At 41.0% G+C, this 18,415-nt stretch overlaps 1 protein-coding gene across 4 annotated transcripts in view; it reads left to right on the top strand.

Annotated features, from left to right (window-relative positions):
* Positions 1 to 18,415, top strand: part of ITGB6 (integrin subunit beta 6) — a 76,948-nt gene that overhangs the window by 49,391 nt on the left and 9,142 nt on the right. For all 4 annotated transcript variants that reach the window (XM_060257151.1, XM_060257150.1, XM_060257149.1 and 1 more), the window contains 4 exons: positions 1,875 to 2,009; positions 7,789 to 8,206; positions 9,836 to 10,058; positions 12,501 to 12,598. In XM_060257151.1, the coding sequence (XP_060113134.1) occupies positions 1,875 to 2,009; positions 7,789 to 8,206; positions 9,836 to 10,058; positions 12,501 to 12,598 (874 nt within the window). The remainder of the gene's footprint in view (positions 1 to 1,874; positions 2,010 to 7,788; positions 8,207 to 9,835; positions 10,059 to 12,500; positions 12,599 to 18,415) is intronic.

Raw genomic sequence — 18,415 nt, 5'->3', positions numbered from 1 at the left:
CTGGATATCCCAGATCTGGCACTCTAACCACTACCACACTGCCTTTTTCACGTGATTAACTCTTGTTTCTTCATATGTTCTTGAACTAAGTTCTGACATAGTGGAAGAGAGAGAACTCAACAGCTGTGATTCAACATAGGCCCTGACCACAATTCTACCCCCCCCAAAAAAACTATGTATTGTTAATTACTGTGAATGGTTTGGCCCAAAAAGATGGGGGTATGACAAAACACTCCATAATGACTATGGATATTCCTTAATGATCCTCAATGGGGGCCAGTTTTTAGGAGATTATACCCAACACAGATTGGGGAGAGTAACTCATCTCCTCTAAGGAAAGGAGGCAAATGAGTGTGAGTTAACAAAGTTGGAACTATGAGCAGAGAGAGAAGGAAGTAGAGCCAGCTTGTGTTCTGGTTGAAGAGGTGTAAGATCTCTTCCTCTGGGGATCTGATATGGAGAAGTGTATATGTTACCTTATAGCAGGGGTGGCCAATGGTAGCTCTCCAGATGCTTTTTGCCTACAACTCCCTTCAGCCCCAGCCAGCATGGCCAATAGCTGGGGTTGATGGGAGTTGTAGGCAAAAAACATCTGGAGAGCTAGCATTGGCCACCCCTGCCTTATAGGATTGTGCCTGTATATTTGTAAAAAGGTAAAGGTAGTCCCCTGCGCAAACACCTGTCGTTTCCAACTCTGGGGTGATGTTCCATCACAGCATTTTCATGGCAGACTTTTTACAGGGTGGTTTGCCATTGCCTTCCCCAGTCATCTACACTTTACCGCCAGCAAGCTGGGTACTCATTTTACCAGCCTTGGAAGGATGGAAGGCTGAGTCAACCTTGAGCCGGCTACCTGAACCCAGCTTCCACTGGGAAGTTGTAATCAGAGCTTGGACTGCAGTACTGCAGCTTACCACTTTGCGCCATGGGGCTCTTTATTTGTACTTTTGTATATTTGTACATAAATGCAATATTATAGAAATATTATAACACTCTGTTGCTGTCTCCTCTATTGACCACCTATCCAGATAGTGCTGCCCTTAGAACTTGTATTCATATAATTATTATATTTAATTCTAAACATTGGCCTCAGCATGTGAATTCTCAAAACCAGGCTATGTACAGATAGTGTCTTTCTACAAGCCTGTGGGAAACCCCAAGTTTGCAGAAAAATGGGATGTGTGTGCAAAAGAAAACATTAAAAATAGATATTGCTTCTGTTATTTTATAGTTTCAATTCCCCAGTGTTTACATATTTTACATTTCATATTTCTTTATGTTTTACATTTTATAATTTTTTAAAAAACAGAAAGCCATCAAGCTCTCACAAAACTTCACTGTAAGGTCTTGGTGGCCGGGGCCGGGGGGGGGGGGGCAGTGGGGGGAGCATTACTTGGCAGCTCCCAAGTAACATTGTTTCCCAGGCTTCAGTTAGTGTCATTGTGATGAAAGGAAAGAAATACGCAGACTGAAAAAAGGAAAAAATGTAAGTGGAAGGTGAAGCTGGAAGTGAGAGGAGCAGAAAAGGGGGAAAGGGAAAGTTGAAGGTGGGGGAGGGGAACAGAAAAGGTGGGGGAGGGATAGGCCTGGTGAAGAAAAAGTAAAATATAACTAGGGAGGAGACAGGGAGGGAGGGTTTGCATGTACTGCCAGGCTAGGCAAAGAAGAAAAGCTAAAAGAGAGCGGGGACATGAGATTCCTTTCCTCTCCTTAAGTCCTTGTGTGTTCTCCCCTTGTACTATAGCATTAGAAGTGTTTTTCTCTGATTTCATTCATTCAGGATAAATAGTTAAGACGGTAACTGCAGTTACTGTCAGACCAACTACAAAGCACTAATTTCCCACTAATATTTTGCCAACTATTTTGTCTTTAAGGCAATCCGATCTGAAATCGAGCTGGAAATGTTGGGAGATACAGATGGACTAAATCTTGCTTTCACTGCAATTTGTACCAATGGCACTGTGTTTCCACACCAAAAGCAATGTTCTCAAGTTAAAGTGGGAGAAACAGTAAGTAAATTCTACTTTCACATGTTTTCACACCATTTCTTATTATGAATAATTAACAGGTAGTTTTTGTAAACGTGTCTCCTACGAGGGAGCTACGCAAGCAATAATTTATCAAGCCAATCCAAAGAAAAACACATGCCGTTTTGTTCGGATCTGTGTTGAAGGACAGTCCTGTGCCATACTATACATCCCATGAGTTAAAATCCACCTCCCACAACCTGTTTTCTGTGCTCCCATCTTCAGACTGTGGTGGGTGGCAGTTAGATATGCAACTGCAATTTTAAAAAGGCAAATGCCATGCTGGGGATTATTAGGAAAGGGTCTGAAAACAAATCAGCCGGTATCATAATGTTCCTCATTTGGAAAAATGATGGTTGAGGGGTGATGTGATAGAGGTTTACAAAATTATCCACAGGATAGAGAAGGTAAAGAAATAAGTATTTTTCTCATTTTCTCATAAGTAGGGATGGGCATGAACTGGAAAAGTGGAGGTTCGTGCTTTGGGGTTTTTCAGAACCCCCAAAGCATGAACTTCCATGAACTTCTCCATTGCACAAACCGGTTCATGCTTCAGGAAGATTATGGAGGGGCCCACCCAGAAGTGAGCCACCACCCTCACCCAAATGAGCTCCAATGACATTTAAATGTCTTTGGAGTCCACTTCCAGGCATTTAAATCTTTTAACACAAAGGCTGAAAGCCATTTAAATTAACATGCAAGGTCTTGTTTCAAGCCTTGATACTCTCTTCTCCTCTGCATCCCCTCAGGTATGTGTAAGTACTCTTGCATGGCACTTCTGTTCTGGGAAAAAAGAGAATATTCTGGGGGTGAAAGAGAATGATCTGTTTTGAGGTGCCATGCATCCTTACAAAGCAGGAAGTGAAGATGGGTTTAAAGTCCTTTGTGTGAAAGTGGGAGGGGACAGCTAAAGCTTCCATCCAGAATGCTTTTTAGTCATTTCTTACCCAGTGGCATTCTGTGACATGAAGAAAACAGGTTTTAAAAGCTATTTGGGTGAGGGAGAAGGGTCACCTTCCTGCCTGCCTGCCTATGCTACACTTTAAATTTCCACATAGTCCCTCTCTCCATTTCCTAGGGATGTGGCAGGGTCTGGGTTGGGTCATAACACACAGTTGTATACCACCCTTCCTCCAACAGGATCAGAGCAGCAAGCACGGTTCTCTCTTCTCTGTTTTTTTATCCTCCCAAAAGCTCTGTGAGGTAGTCTAGGCTGACAGCGTGTTTGACCACTTCATGGCAGTGTGGGGATTTTAATTTGAACCTTGTCTAACACTACACAATAGGGTTGACAGGTCTGTCTCAGGGAATATCCGGGGACTTTGGAGATGGAGCCAGGAGACTTGGGGTAGGGGGGGGGGGGTTGTCAGAAGCAAGGTTGTGACAAGTATAATTCTACAAAGAGAGTTCTGCCCATCACATTTAAAGGGACCATACTCCTTTTAAATGCCTTCCCTCCACTGGAAATAATGGAAGATAGGGTGACCTTCTTTGGGGGCTCATAGGAATGGATCTTCTGGTCCAACCTTTTTGAAACTTGGGGGGAGGATTAGGAAAGGTTCCAGATGCTTTGCTTAAAATTTGGTGCCTCTACCTCAAAAAACAGCCCCCCTCAGAACCCCAGATACCCATGGATTGATTCTCCATTATACTCTATGGGGAACTGGTCTACATAGGGTATAATGGAGTACTGCCCAATAGACATTCAAACCCCCTGCTTTCTGATAGCCCTGAAGCAGAGCGAAGACCTCCAAACCAGAGGATCCCCTGCCTCCAACTGGGGATTGGGACCCTGCTACACAACACTGGGTGCATTTACATGGCAACCAGTTGCAGGTGGATTTTGCCATTCTTGCGCAGTAAAAATTCAGTTGCAAAGCACATTATTTAGCGTGTGTAAATACACTCACTGTCTCTCACCTTAACTCTGCTTACAGCTTGGTAATGGGAAAAGGGAAACCTTTTATGCACATAAATGTACAGAACATACAACAAAATACGTACCAAATATATATTATATATGAGCCTTTTGCCAACAAAATGTAATATAAGTTACTAAATAAATGTGAAGCAAATGCATTAATGTCTCGGGAAACTCCCGCTATCATAATTCCAATAACTTGATCCAATGTACACTGTTATTTTAAATTAACTATAGTGAAAAGACATCAGCTACTCATCACCTAGGAAATTTTTTCCATCCCAACTTGTAGCTACAAGTCAGTGATAGCTAGCAAGGAGTGCAGAACTTCTGCATGCAAGAAGAAAAGCTTCTAGAACTGAAAGGATATTTGTTGACTCAAGCTATAATAACTGCCTGCTGCCAGAGCCAGCAAAAAATATTTTTATATATTACACTTAAAGTAGCAATAAGACCATCTTAATAGGTTTCTGAGAATGCTGTCTCCCAGAGATGCCAGTCTCCAGGTGGGAACTGAGGAACCACAAGAATTACAGCTCATTTCTAGAATACAGAACAGTTTCCCTGGCCTAGAGAAAATGGAAGCTTTGGAGGGTGTCATAGCATTAGTGTGCCGCCTAAAGGTAAGTCCCCACTCTCCACAATCTGCCACTGGTTGCCCAGCCCTTGGTTTACAACCCTAGAAGAAAAGTTAATCCCCTCTTAATCCAGCACTATGATCCTGATCCAAAGTGGTTCCCTTGCTTCTTTAAAGCTTAAAGAGCCAAGATATCCAGTCTACAATGCCTTGCCTAATTTTGCCTTGAATGCTGGGATTTGGCAATGCAATTTTTAAAATAGAACATCTAGAAAAATCACAAGGACCACAGCATAAACTAAAAGTAGGAAATGCTCTGAGCTTAGGAAAACATGAAATGGCTGGGCATTGCAACCTTTCCCCTCCCCACCTCCACACACACACCCTGGTCTACTCAGATTAGCAACGGCTCTCCAGTGTAATATCCCCCTTTGGCTGTGGGTTCCGAGGTTAGAGTACTTACTAGGAACTAGTTCTCAGATCCATTCAGCAGAGACAAACTGGCTGCAAGGACACAACTCCAAGAAGCAGCAGCTTAAGCTGGCCATAGGAATGCTGGAAAATGAAACTGAGCTCCACTCCATTGAAACATATTGCAGCACAGATAAAGTTGCAAAGAAAACATGGAGTTGGTTTTCCATTAAGGTCTCTGGGCCCAGACAGACTTTAATGGAAACCCCATTCTGCATTTTCTTTGTAGCTTTGCAAGCTCAGAAAAGCTTCTTGCTGAAGCCAGCAAAGACAAGGCAGAAAGAGCTGGGAACTTTGGCAGCCCTGGAGCTTGAAAGGATGAGGACAGGAGGGGGAGAAAAGAGCCATGGGTCTGATTAAAGCCCTGGGTGGGATGGTTCTTTCCTGCAGGCTGGACATATGATACCCCTGTGGTAAATATTATTTCCACCTTACAAAAGGGCATGGGGGATGGGCTTATCCTTGACACAAATCACTGTTATTCAGGGCTGTTTTTTAAGCAGGAACACACAGGAATGCAGTTCCGGCTGGCTTGGTGTCAGGGAGTGTGGCCTAATATGCAAATAAGTTCCTGCTGGGTGTTTTCTGCAAAAAAATCCCTTCGCAAAACAATGGTGCCATTAGGGGGTGTGGCCTAATGTGCAAATGAATTCCTGCTGGACTTTTTCTACCAAAAAAGCTCTGCTGTTATTTATAGAGACAAGAAGCCCAATCACAAACATTCAACAGAGGATCTTCAGACATTGGATTAAGCTGGAATTGTTTTGAATATAATACATATAATTTTCTGACTTCCAAATTATAATTCCTCCTCTTAAGAAGTATTAACTTACACATTGGTTACCAAATACAACAATTTTTAAAATTATGAAACAGAACAACTTCCTCAAGTTTTCCATGTGTCACTCCTCAGAACTACCAGTGTTTCCTGCCTACTGAGTGCATTTGTTTAGTGTTTAAACAATCACCTTTGTAGTCCTTGATCTCACCACTCTGATTTAATTCACATTTTTTTTTAGTTTAGATTTTTAATTTTTATTTTTCTTTGTCTGCATCTTGTGTAGGGAGGCACAGACTGAACCATGGGCCTACTTTTTTCATAGACCAGGGCCCAGTTCATTATCTATATGAGTCTAGTGTGTGCCATCCCACCAAAACAAATTTTGCATGACCCCCTCCCCCCCCCGCAGGAGGTTCATAAGGTCTGTGCCAGTGGGGCTTGCAAAAGCAATTTAAATGGAATGCATTCTCTTTGAATGGTTTTTGCAAAGTTTCACAGCATGCAAGTGAAGGTTGAGTGGCAACTTAGGCTTCCCAACCCCCCCACCCTGGCGGGGGACCCCTGGATTTGCAGCCTCCTCCCCCACTCTCCAAAAATCTGGAAGCGGGGGGAGGGACAGCGCTTCCCCCTCACAGCGCCCGCCGCCGCCACCACCAGCGCCACCAGCCCGGACACAGGCACAGGCAGCAGCCGCCGTCATTGGCCTGAGCTACAGGCTGCCTGAGGAGAGCGGCAGAGGGTCTCCACTCCCTCCATCTCACCAGCCCCCAGTCACTCTACAATTCATCCTCCAGTATGAACTACAGACCCCAGCATGCTGCGCAACTTTAAGTCACGCCGGTCTATCTTGCGCCACCATAATCCACTTCAGACCACACTGGATGGATCACACCCCAGACTTCCTTGAGCCAACCCGCCCTTACCCCCTGCCTAGATGCATTCTGGGACTCGTAGGTCTGCGCTTCCCGACAAAGTTTCTCTCTTCTGTCGCCCATGAAGGAGGAAAAGTTTCCACACTCCTGTCACTTGCTGGGCTGGGCAGTTGCTAAGGGCAGCCGCGCGCCGACCAATAGCAAAGGTGCTCTCCAGAGCGGGAGGCGCGAAGAGCAGCTTGACGGGCCAATGGCGCGCTTGGCAGGGACCTTGAGGGCAGAGCGCGAGTCTCCTTGAGCCCCGTGCTGCTTTGCAGCGTAGTCGGGTGCTGCAGGTGACCGGCCGACCAACCTCAGGGCGATGGGAGGCAGCGGTAGCGCTTCGCAGAGAGTCACCTTTGAGGCGGAGGAGAACAACAACGTGACAGTGCTGAAGGGCATGCGGGTGAGCAGTGGGGAGGCTCCCCTTCAGCGCCTCCTGTCCCCTTTGGGTTGCCAATCCCCAGGTGGGGGCAGGGGATCCCCAAGGTTTGGAACCCCCTCTCCCCACGTCAGGGTCATCAGAAAGTGGGGGGGGAAGGGAACGGTCTGCTGGGCACTCATTATTCCCTATGGAGACTGATTCCCATAGGGTATAATGGAGAAGGATCTGTGGGGGTCTGGGGCTATGCTTGTCACAGCCTTGATCTTGGCTCCACCCCAATGTCTCCTGGCTCCACCCCCAAAGTCTCCTGGCTCCACCCCCAAAGTCCCCAGATATTTCTTGAATTGGACTTGGCAACCCTATGGCAGCTTCACCCATCCAGAAGTGGGTGAAGTTGCCACTCAGCCTTCATGCACTGTGCAGCTTTGCAAAAGTCATTTTAAGGGACCTTTAAATGGCTTTGTAGCAGCAGAAGTCATTCCCTTTAAATGGCTTTGTAGCAGCATCAGAAACCAAACAGACCATAACCCTGTCCATCAAACATGGAGGTTTGTGGTCTGGGAGTTCATAAACCTTGAACAGCCATTTTTCCAAACCATGCCCATCCCTAAACCTGTGTGCCAAAAGTCAACAGTGATTAAATACATATATTGCTCCCAATGGCTATACACAATAAATTTTTGACTGACATATATTGCTAATTTTCTCCTCTTAGGTGACTTTCAATGTGACATTGAGTCTCTCTGCTTGTGAGAAAAGTAGAAGGAAGATCATAATCAGGCCTGTTGGTTTGAGTGAAGCTGTGGAAATTGAACTTCAGCCAGAATGCAGCTGTAATTGTCAGAAGGAAGCTGAGACCAACAGTTCCATGTGCAGTGGGAGTGGCTCTCTGGAGTGTGGAGTGTGTGCTTGCAACCCTGGTTACATGGGTCCTCAATGCACATGTGGTGAAAATGACTCTCCGAGTTCAGATTTCTGTAGACATTCTCCAGAGCAGAGCTCTTGTAGTGGCAGAGGCGACTGCTATTGTGGACAGTGCATTTGCCACCTATCAGCATATGGACGTATTTATGGGCCATACTGTGAATGTGACAACTTCTCGTGTGTGAGATTTAGAGGACTGCTTTGTGGAGGTAGGTCACTTTATTTGTATTTTTTTTTAAATGTAAATGTATCTCATCATAGCAGTTCAGAATGTAAGTTGTATGGGTTAGGAGTGATGACCTTCTCCCCAGGCATCCGAAGAAGAGAAAGGAATTGACAGACACAGCTCTTCCTTACCACCATCAGCCTCTTTTCAAATCCTCCCCCTCTTTCTGCTTCTTAAAGGCAGTTCTAGAAGTATGTGCCTCTTCTACATCATCTTGTTCATAAGTACATATGAACATATGAAGCTGCCTTCCACTGAATCAGACCCTTGGTCCATCAAAGTCAGTATTGTCTTCTCAGACTGGCAGCGGCTCTCCAGGGTCTCAAGCTGAGGTTTTTAGTAATTAGTAATTGTTCATATTATTATTAAGAATGTAGCACATAAGGCACCTATCATACTTCTTTCAACCCTATCTTTTTAGTCTCTCCTTTAAGGTTACCAAACTGCAATTGGGGTCTCAAGTTCCCCTAGCATTATGGCTGATTGCTAGACTACAGAGATCAGTTTGATGTACCACAATCCTCCCCTCCCCCATCTCTGTCCTCCCCAGGCATTACCCTCAAATCTCCATGAGTTTCCCAAACTGGAGCTGGCAACTAGGGTTACCAATCCCCAGGTGGGGGCAGGGGATCCCCGATTTGGAGGCCCTCCTCCCGCTTCAGAGTCATCAGAAAGTGGTGGGGGGGAAATGTCTGCTGGGCACTCCATTATTCCCTATGGAGACTGATTACCATAGGGAATAATGGAGAATTGATCCACGGGTATCTGGAGCTCTGGGGGGGGGCTGTTTTTTGAGGTAGAGGCACCAAATTTTCTGCATAGCATCCAGTATCTCTCCTCAAAACACCCCCCACGTTTCAAAATGTTTGGACCAGGAGGTCCAATTCTATGAGCCCCAAAAGAAGGTGCCCCTATCTACTTAATTATTTCCAATGGAGGGAAGGCATTTAAAAGGTGTGCAGTCCCTTTAAATGTGATGACCAGAACTCCCTTTGGAGTTCAATTATGCTTGTCACAATCTTTCTCCTAGCTCCACCCCCAAAGTCTCCTGACTCCACCCCCAAAGTCCCCAGATATTTCTTGAATTGGACCTGGCAACCGTACCTTCCTCTCACTTTGTTACTTTGTTAACATTAGCTTAAGAAAGAGTTTTGTCAAACTCAAAATCCAGTTTATTTCCTTGTGGTATTGATACATGATACTTTTTCTGTTTGGATTTTGTCAAATAATGTATCTTCTTGGGCAACTAATTTTATAATTGTTTGCAAGGATAAAGGCCAATGTTCTCTCTAAGCTGCAGAGTCTCGTGAGCAAATATTCTACTTTGTGATGAGCTACTGGTATTAAAGTTTTGAGCTACTGGCATAATGGTCGTGAGCTACTGCATAAATTATTGTGCTCTGGCCATTTTTCCTGAGCTAAGACAAAAAGATGTGAGCTGGAGGCTAAAAATTTGTGAGCTAGCTCATGCAAACTCAGCTAAGAGGGAACACTGGTAAAGGTAACAGTTAAACAATCTGGAGGCCTCGTATATGAGAGAGGGATTGGGGACATCTGTGTCTTGGAAGGGACTAAGATAGAAATAATATGTAGTTTCTTTGGTTTTCTTCAGGCAATGGAGACTGTGACTGCAGTGAATGTATCTGCCACAGTGGCTGGACGGGTGAATACTGCAACTGTACTACTGACACTGAAGCATGTATTTCGGATGATGGCACTATGTGCAGTGGGAGAGGCAAATGCGTTTGTGGAAAATGTGTGTGCTCAAATCCTGGAGTTTCAGGCAGCACTTGTGAAAAATATACTACTTATGTTGATCCTTGTAATTCCAAAAGGTGAATGAATGTTCTAAGGAATACATATATATTTTGTTTGTCTTATGTTTAAAGGCCTAGTAATATTTTAGGGAAGCTCAGTTCGGTTTATTCCCCCTCCCTCTATTCTCCCTCTCTATTTTCTATGCAAATAGTATCTTTTCCCATAAATATTTTACACACTGAGCCATATAAACTTCTGCTATGTCTTCCATATGTGTACCTCACTTTCTCAACTCTTAAATGGAACGTGATGGGTTGATAACAACTTTTTTTTTTTTACTTGGCTAGATTATCAGTTGCACTCTTCTCCGTATTTAGCATTTAACACAGCAGGGTTGCTGCGAAGACAATTGCTCAGAAAGAAGTGAACAGTTCTTTCCAAATGTTAAAATTAGGTTTATAACACTTTTCGGTTATGTAAATAGTAATATTGAAAGTGGGTTATGATTTACTGTAACAGCAAAAAAGAAACAGCACTTACGTGTATGATCAAAAGACTATAAAACATAAATACTATAGCATGACTGCATTTTGCATGATTATGTTGTATAATGTGATAGGCAACCTTGAGCTGCATTCCCACACAAAACCATTTTGCTTGGCACTCAGAACCAGCTCTCCACCCAAGAAACATAGGTACTGATAGCAATATGCTGCCTATTTAGGTTAAAAGTAAGAGTAATTTTTCTCAAAGTGGTGTATGGCCAACCTCCGTACAAATTAAGGCTGTATCCATAGATGGCTGGCAAGTACACTATCATGCACTAGAAGCAATCATTAACAATGGTATTTTCTTCTCCACACAAGGTAATCAAGTTGTGAATGACTGCTATAGGGAGAGATCTTAGCAGGTCTACTGAGTAGAAAGTCCATTTTCTTCTTAGAATTGAAGCCATAGAGCGACAAGTCTCCAGTGCTCAGCCCAAAACTCCAAGAGGAATCAGCCCTGCCTTTCCCCTTAATACTTTGATCTGAGCATTTGATCGGCAAAGTTGGTCTTTGGGTGCAATCACACGAGAGATTTGGCCCAACCTAGCTATGCCTCCACATGCACACACCTGCCCCCCCACCCCGAGTCCTGCCCATACCTACCTTGTCTTAGGACAGGCTGGTATCAGATTAAATAGCTATTGGGAAGTTCCCTCTAAAACATATGCAGGGCACGTTTCCTGGATGTCAGAATGGCCAGGGCATGCGATGCACCTGCCCCACACTCACACAAGCAGTCTGAATGCTCCTCTTGTGTGAGTGCAGCCCATGCCTCTCCTGGCAACAGGGCGGGGGCTGTGTGAATGCCATGGCGTGGATCAAAGAGAACTGGCTTTTTCAGAGCTGGGATACCGCCATGCCAAATCTCTCATGTGATCACAATCACAGTCAGCAACTATCACTGCAATACCATGATCTGCAATAATTAGGCAATGACTCAAATAATGATGTTTTGTGAGCCAATCAGTCATTGTGCCTTGTATGAAACATGTTTGCTGGAATCGTTACTCATAGAGTGAAGCTGAACAGCTTGAACTCTACTTGAATTTGAACTTCCACACAACTTATTGAGGTATTAGTCATTTTTTCTAGTACATGGTATGAAAATAACTTTCTTATATTAATGCCATTGATTATTTTCCTTTACTAGGGAGCCGGAGCTGGCTTCTATCTCAGATGAATCATTCAGTACCTTTCTACTAACTTATGCGGATATTAGAACAATTCATAGTTTTGTTTATCTTTTAGGCATTCGGTGAATTAAATTATGCTGTTCCAGAGTCACTTAAATCCCTTTTTTTTTTACTGACAAATATAACATACATAATATCTTAGTGAGATCTATTAAGAGAACCATACAATTTTCTTGAAAACACTATGGCATTATTCCAGTGATGTTACACTTGAGTAAATTAGGTTTGATGCTAAGTAAATCAGAAGCTATGTTCCATAAGGAAAATTAGGTGCAGTTAACCCCTTTCATTTCCAGTGGGACTTAAGTAGGCAGAAATGTGGGAAAGATTATCAATGTAATCCTAAAAACACTTTCCTGGGAGTAGAACATACTAGGAATTGGAGTAGATCAGCTTATGATTGCTCTCTGTGGGTGCAATGAAATTTGGAAGAAATATATTCCACTTTAGCTACCTTCGGTTTCATTGAAGACTTCTGTATAAACCAGTTAATAATACAAAAATATAATGCAAATTAAAAACGGGTGTTATTTTCCTATAACCACATTCATGAATGATGTTGCCATGAGTTTGTTTTATATCTAATGGGAGCCTGGAGAGACAGAAAGAACATAGAACATCTGGACCACACAACATTTATTCTGCTTCTTAAATACAGTTCATGTATTTAAGATCTTTTGCAAAATACTTCTTAAAGATGGAGACTGCATATTTATTCTCTCTTTGTTCCTGCGGCCTTATAACTGAGATTGATGAGCTGTTGGATCATTTTTCACAGGAGCTGTGTAGAATGTTATTTAGCTACTAATGATAAGTCACAGGAAGAATGCACTGAAAAATGTAAACTGGTTGATGTGACCATCAGCAGCAATGAAGGTTAGTATATTTATTTATTTATTGCTCTGGCTATGATAATTTAGATTTTTTTAAAAAAATGAAGCCTTGAAACATTTCTTAATATCTCGTCAGATTGTTGAGCATTCATTTGGTCCACCCCACACAGACTTATTCTTTGCTTAGTATGTTAGTTAGAAAACTGCATGTGTGTCCCATGTACAACCCAAAGATTAAATTAAGAGCCTGAATTTGTATTATTTCTTTGATAACTTTTTGAGTTGCTTTAGCTTGCTTCATATTCGTGCTTAAACTGATATACAAATATAAGAATACACATTAGAAATATAAAGCATGAAATCTATTAAAACAATGAAAAGCACAAGCTGTAGCAAGGGAACTACACCCTCCCACATCCCTCAGAAAGTCCTTAATCTATAAATATCCTGAGTAGTAGTGCTAAATTCTGGCCACAAAACAATTAAGCTGCAACTCAGAAGTAGGGATGCCAATTTTTACTGGTCCTGTTTCTGTCTCTAATGGCTGCCCAACAAATAGAAATTAACCCAGCTCTGAATCTGTTCCTGTTATTTTCTTCCATGTCGTAAAAGTATTACTTGTTTCATAGCATTACTGACTCTTATTTTGGACATACATTTTTTTTTCACCAAGAGAAAAGGCTATCTTGCCTATTACACCTCATTTTTGTTGAAGTGCACCTATATGGAATACCTGAACACCTTTTTCTAGAGGTCTCCCGGCAATCTTACTACTTTGGCATATTTCCACATTTCAAGAACTATGCCACCTGCTTAGAAGCATAAGTAGTAATTCTGGATCAGCTGGAATCCCTGTGGTCATGTTAATGGATATTCTGGCCACTGGACTGGAAAAAGAACATATTCTGATTCCTCTTCTACCGCTTTCTCTATTTTGACCAATATCTCATAGATACAAGGATCTCCAGGCCATTCCATACTCACAGGTTGGTAATAGTATATATATTGCAGGTAGTTGTACCTCCAAGGAGACCACCAGTTACACCAGGAGTGTCCTATAAATGTTCGACAGAAGGGTATATAGCCATCGCACTTAGGTCAGTAAGAACAACTCTGTTTCTGTTGCTAACAACTGTGAACACAAAACATTACTGTTATGCAGTCAAGGATGCTATTAATGCTGCACAGACATGACCTCATCTTTATATCAGACAGATATAATAAAGTTATTAAAAATTCTATGTACTTAGCATGTTAAAGATGGCTGCCCAGAATTACTAAGAGATATATACCAAAGGCATCACAAATATAAGCACATCTTCAGTGGTATTTATAGTCTGTTCCAATGTCATTATTAAAAACAAAATATTTAACAATATTGTTTTTGAAGGTCAAGGTATATCTGGGTGAAGGAGGGACATGTATCAAGTTTTAAATATCGTGTTCTAGATTTCTTTTGTATGCCTAAATAAAGACAATGGTTAGTTTTAAAATTTAAAATGTTACAAAGTTTAAATGTTACAACATTTAAAATATTATACCAACTAATATTTGTTTAACAGACTTTAGATTTGCTTATGAATCTAGTTTGCTGTCTTGTGGTTACCTGCAACCTTCTTCCTAATTTCTGGGAAGCTAAGGGCACTGCTTTGGTCATTTTAATTTGCTTCCTAGATACAATATTAATAAGGATGGTGGCCAGGATTTGTTCTTTGAGTAATACCAACTTTGTGGCATGCTCTGCTAGAAAGAACCATCTAGATAACATCCTTACTTTTCTTCCCAAAGCATTTGAAAACACTTACTCCTATTATCTCTGCTATTTGCTGACCTGTTTAATTTTTATCTTTTATTTCATGGTCTTCAAGTATTTTATATTTTATGTAGGTTACAGTGAATATTCTATAGAGTAATTACTAATGATGATAATGATTGGAGAAATAATGGGTTTAATCCAATGCTTTCCTGTGATGAAGGTTTTAAATTTTTTTATTTTATTGTTGTTTTAAAAACCCCACATGTGAAACCCCAGTGCATAAAATTACAATAGTTACTCAAGTTAAACATTAATAGATATCAGAAAGAAGAACATCAACCTAACTTTCATATAGTGAATACAAGAAAAGTAAAGCGATACAGTTTACAACGATATCAAATCAAATCAGCTAAACATTCATCATTTGCATAAATGGACTCCAAATCTCATTAAAACGACACATTTGTCTACGACCAGAAAACGATATTTTTTCAAAAGCTGCAAGTTTCAATAAGTCATCTTCCCAAAGAAGAATTGGAATTACATCATTTTGTTTCCAGTGTTTAAGAATTTGGCGTTTTGCTATCAACAGAGCCCTTCCTAACCATAATTTTTGCCCCTTCTTTAATTTCCATTCTTTCGGAAAAAAGTTTAGTATTAAGTGACTATCTTGCCATGGTAGTTGACGTTTAATTGTATCCTTTATTTTCAATAACACCTGTTGCCAAAAATTCTGAATCACCTCACAGTTAAATAGCATATGTGTAAGATTCGCCTCTCTACTCTTACATCTCCAACACTCTGCTGAGGATAGCATTGCTCTCTTAAACATACGAAGTGGGGTCCAATAAACTCTATGCAATACTTTCTGTTGTATAGTTATCAACCTGATGTCCAGAGTGGACTTCCTAATTTTATTACAACAATCTTCCCATTGGTCCAAGTTCACGTGACATTGAACCTCTAGATTCCATTTTTGATTTAGTGCAGATAGGTCGGGTATTGTAATCTCCTTCAGTATATTATACAACACTAAATTGGATTTCTTCTGCTCAAATGCCTCAGACAGTTGACCAAACAATGGCGGGCACTGTGATGCCGCCAACGCATCAGGCCCGAACACAGTTCGCAAGGCTTGTTTCATTTGCATAAAATTCCACTGATATAATGGTAAAGATGTTATTTGAGTTGGAAGTTCATAGTGTGCAATAAACTCATCCTCTTGATTTTTTAACTGATCCAAAGAAACAATACCGGCGTGCATTCACCGAAGCCAAAAAAACGGCTTATTGCCTATCTTAATTAAAGGATTGCCCCACAAAGAGGCTTTTTCATGCGAGAAAGGGTCAGCGTTAACCAGTTTCAGTGTCAGCTCCCATACTTTTCTAGCTGAAGTAATTGATCTCAGTGGGTGTTTTATCACAGAGAACGTCGAACCTAGTGCATAGCATCCCTCCAATGGAAATATCATTGCGCCCTCAAGCGATGCCCAGGTCGGTGCGTTATCCAAGCTGACAAGATTCCACCATTTAACTGCAGCTAATAAAAGGGCTCTGTGATATAATAACAGGTTCGGAACCCCAAAACCACCTTCCTTCACCTCTCTCTGAAGCTTAAGCATAGAGATCTTAGGTCGACTGGAGCCCCAAATAAACTTAGATAAGATCCCATCGATTTTATTGAACCATTTCTTAGGGATTAGAATAGGAATGCCTCTCAAAATATAAATTAATTTTGGAAATATGCACATTTTTAAAGTATTAATTTTCCCCCATAATGACAGGGTCAAGCCCTTCCACCTTTCTAGATCTGTCGTTATATTGGTTAATACCCTATCTAAATTAATCTTAACTAGCTGCGATAGATCGTTGGGCAAAAAAAGGCCTAAATATTTCACCTGCCCTGTTGTAACTGCTAACTGGAAAGAGCTATAATCTAAACTTCCACGCCCTAATGGCATCAGCTCAGATTTAGACCAGTTTATTTTATACCCAGCTAACTTGCCGAAATTGTCAATTATTGTCATTACAGCTGGGATAGAATGCTCAGGGTTCGACACAAACAGCAATAGATCATCTGCGTATAAAGCAAGTTTATATTCCAAACTCTTAAATTTAATCCCTATGACGTCCTTAGATTTTCTAATGGCTGCCACTAAAGGTTCAATACACAAATTGAAAATAAGAGGTGAGAGAGGACACCCCTGTCTCACACCGCGATTTAATCGAATAGGAGGTGATAAATTATCATTAATTTTTAATCGGGATGATGGATTATGATATAGTAATTTAATCCATTTTATCAATGATTGAGGAAAATTCAAATGTGATAAAACCGAAAAAATAAAGTTCTTATGGATTGAATCGAACGCTTTTTCAGCATCCAAAGAGATTAGTGCTGAGTTTTCCATAGAATCTCTTTGCAGATCAATTATGTCTAATGCCAACCGGATATTGTCTTGCCCATTTCTGCCGTACATAAATCCTGTTTGGTCTTTGTGTATCAAAGATCCCGCTACTCTCTTAACCCGATTAGCCAAAATTATTGCTAAGATTTTTATATCAAGATTAATTAGAGAAATTGGTCTGTAACTAGTACATTCCAACCGATCTTTATTGGGTTTCGGGATCACGATTATCAAAGACTCATTCATTACTTCTGGTATAGAGTCATTTTGATACCAAGAGTTATATAACTGATGTAACTTAGGAATCAGCACATCCTGAAATTCAAGGTACCATTCAGATATAAAACCATCTGGGCCAGGGGCTGTACGGCGTTTTAAAGAATCAATTGCGACCTTAATCTCTAGACTAGTTATTTTTTGCGCAAGATCCACTTTTTGTTCACTATTTAATTTACTTAGTTCTACCCATTTCAGAAAGCTAGATATTTGTGACTCTTCTGCTATCTGTGGGATATTATATAATTGTTGATAGAACTCAAAGAAAGAATTAACAATCTCCTGTGAATCTATGCAGATCTTATTCTGTCTATTTTTAATCGCAATGATTTTTTTATCAGCTTTTTCCCTTTTTAATTTATTTGATAATATTCTTCCTATTCTATCACCTGACTCCCAGTGCTGATGACGAGATTTGTACATGATTTGCTCAAGTGTATGATATTTTAATAAATTAATTTGATAATTCAAATTTTGAATCAATTTATAGGATAGCACATTTGGGCTTTGATACATTATTGTCCAAGCCTGAGTTAACTCATTCTCCAGAGATACAAGCCGCTCTTCGCTTGTTCTTTTTTTATGTGCAGTATAGGCAATAACTTTCCCACGGATCACTGCTTTAAATGCTTCCCATTCTATAGATCTAGAAGATGACGAGCCTTCATTTATCTCAAAGAACTCATTGATTTCACTTCGCATTTGTGATACAAATGTGTCATCCGCTAACAAAGTAGCATTAAAGCACCAAGCTGTTTTTGGTTTTTCTTGAAGAGCCAAGTGAATATCTAACAGGACCATATTGTGGTCAGAGATTGTTGAATGGATTATCTCGCAAGTATTCACCTTTGAAATTAAATCGGGAGATAACAAGAAGAAATCAAGTCTAGACATCAGGTTATGAACCCTTGAATAAAATGTGTATTCCCTGAGTGTAGGATGTAACAATCTCCATATATCAGTCAACCTCAAATCCTTCATATAGCCACCCAACACTGCTCTAACTTGTGGGAGTCTATTTATATTAGCGTCGCTCCTATCCAGAAGCGGGTCCATAGTTACGTTGAAGTCACCACCAAAAACAATGTCATCCCACTCCATATTCTGGATACTTTCTCCTATTTTATGAAGAACAGCAGGTTGATCACGGTTTGAACCATATATTGAAATCAATAAAACCTTTTTTCCATACATATGAGTATGCAACACAATATATCTTCCTTCTGGATCTGAGATGACTTGTTGAACTGACACATTAGCAATCTTGCGTATTAGAATTGCCACACCACGTGAATTAATATTATAATCGGTGGAATAAACCTGAGTTCCTTTCTCCTGACAGAACCAACTACATTCCGAACTTAAGGTATGGGTTTCTTGAATAAATATTATCCCTACACCCATGGACTTACACGTTTGCC

This window comes from Heteronotia binoei, chromosome 16 (assembly GCF_032191835.1).
Source record: "Heteronotia binoei isolate CCM8104 ecotype False Entrance Well chromosome 16, APGP_CSIRO_Hbin_v1, whole genome shotgun sequence".
In the NCBI taxonomy this organism is placed as follows: domain Eukaryota; kingdom Metazoa; phylum Chordata; class Lepidosauria; order Squamata; family Gekkonidae; genus Heteronotia; species Heteronotia binoei.
This window is presented reverse-complemented; position numbering and strand designations above follow the sequence as displayed.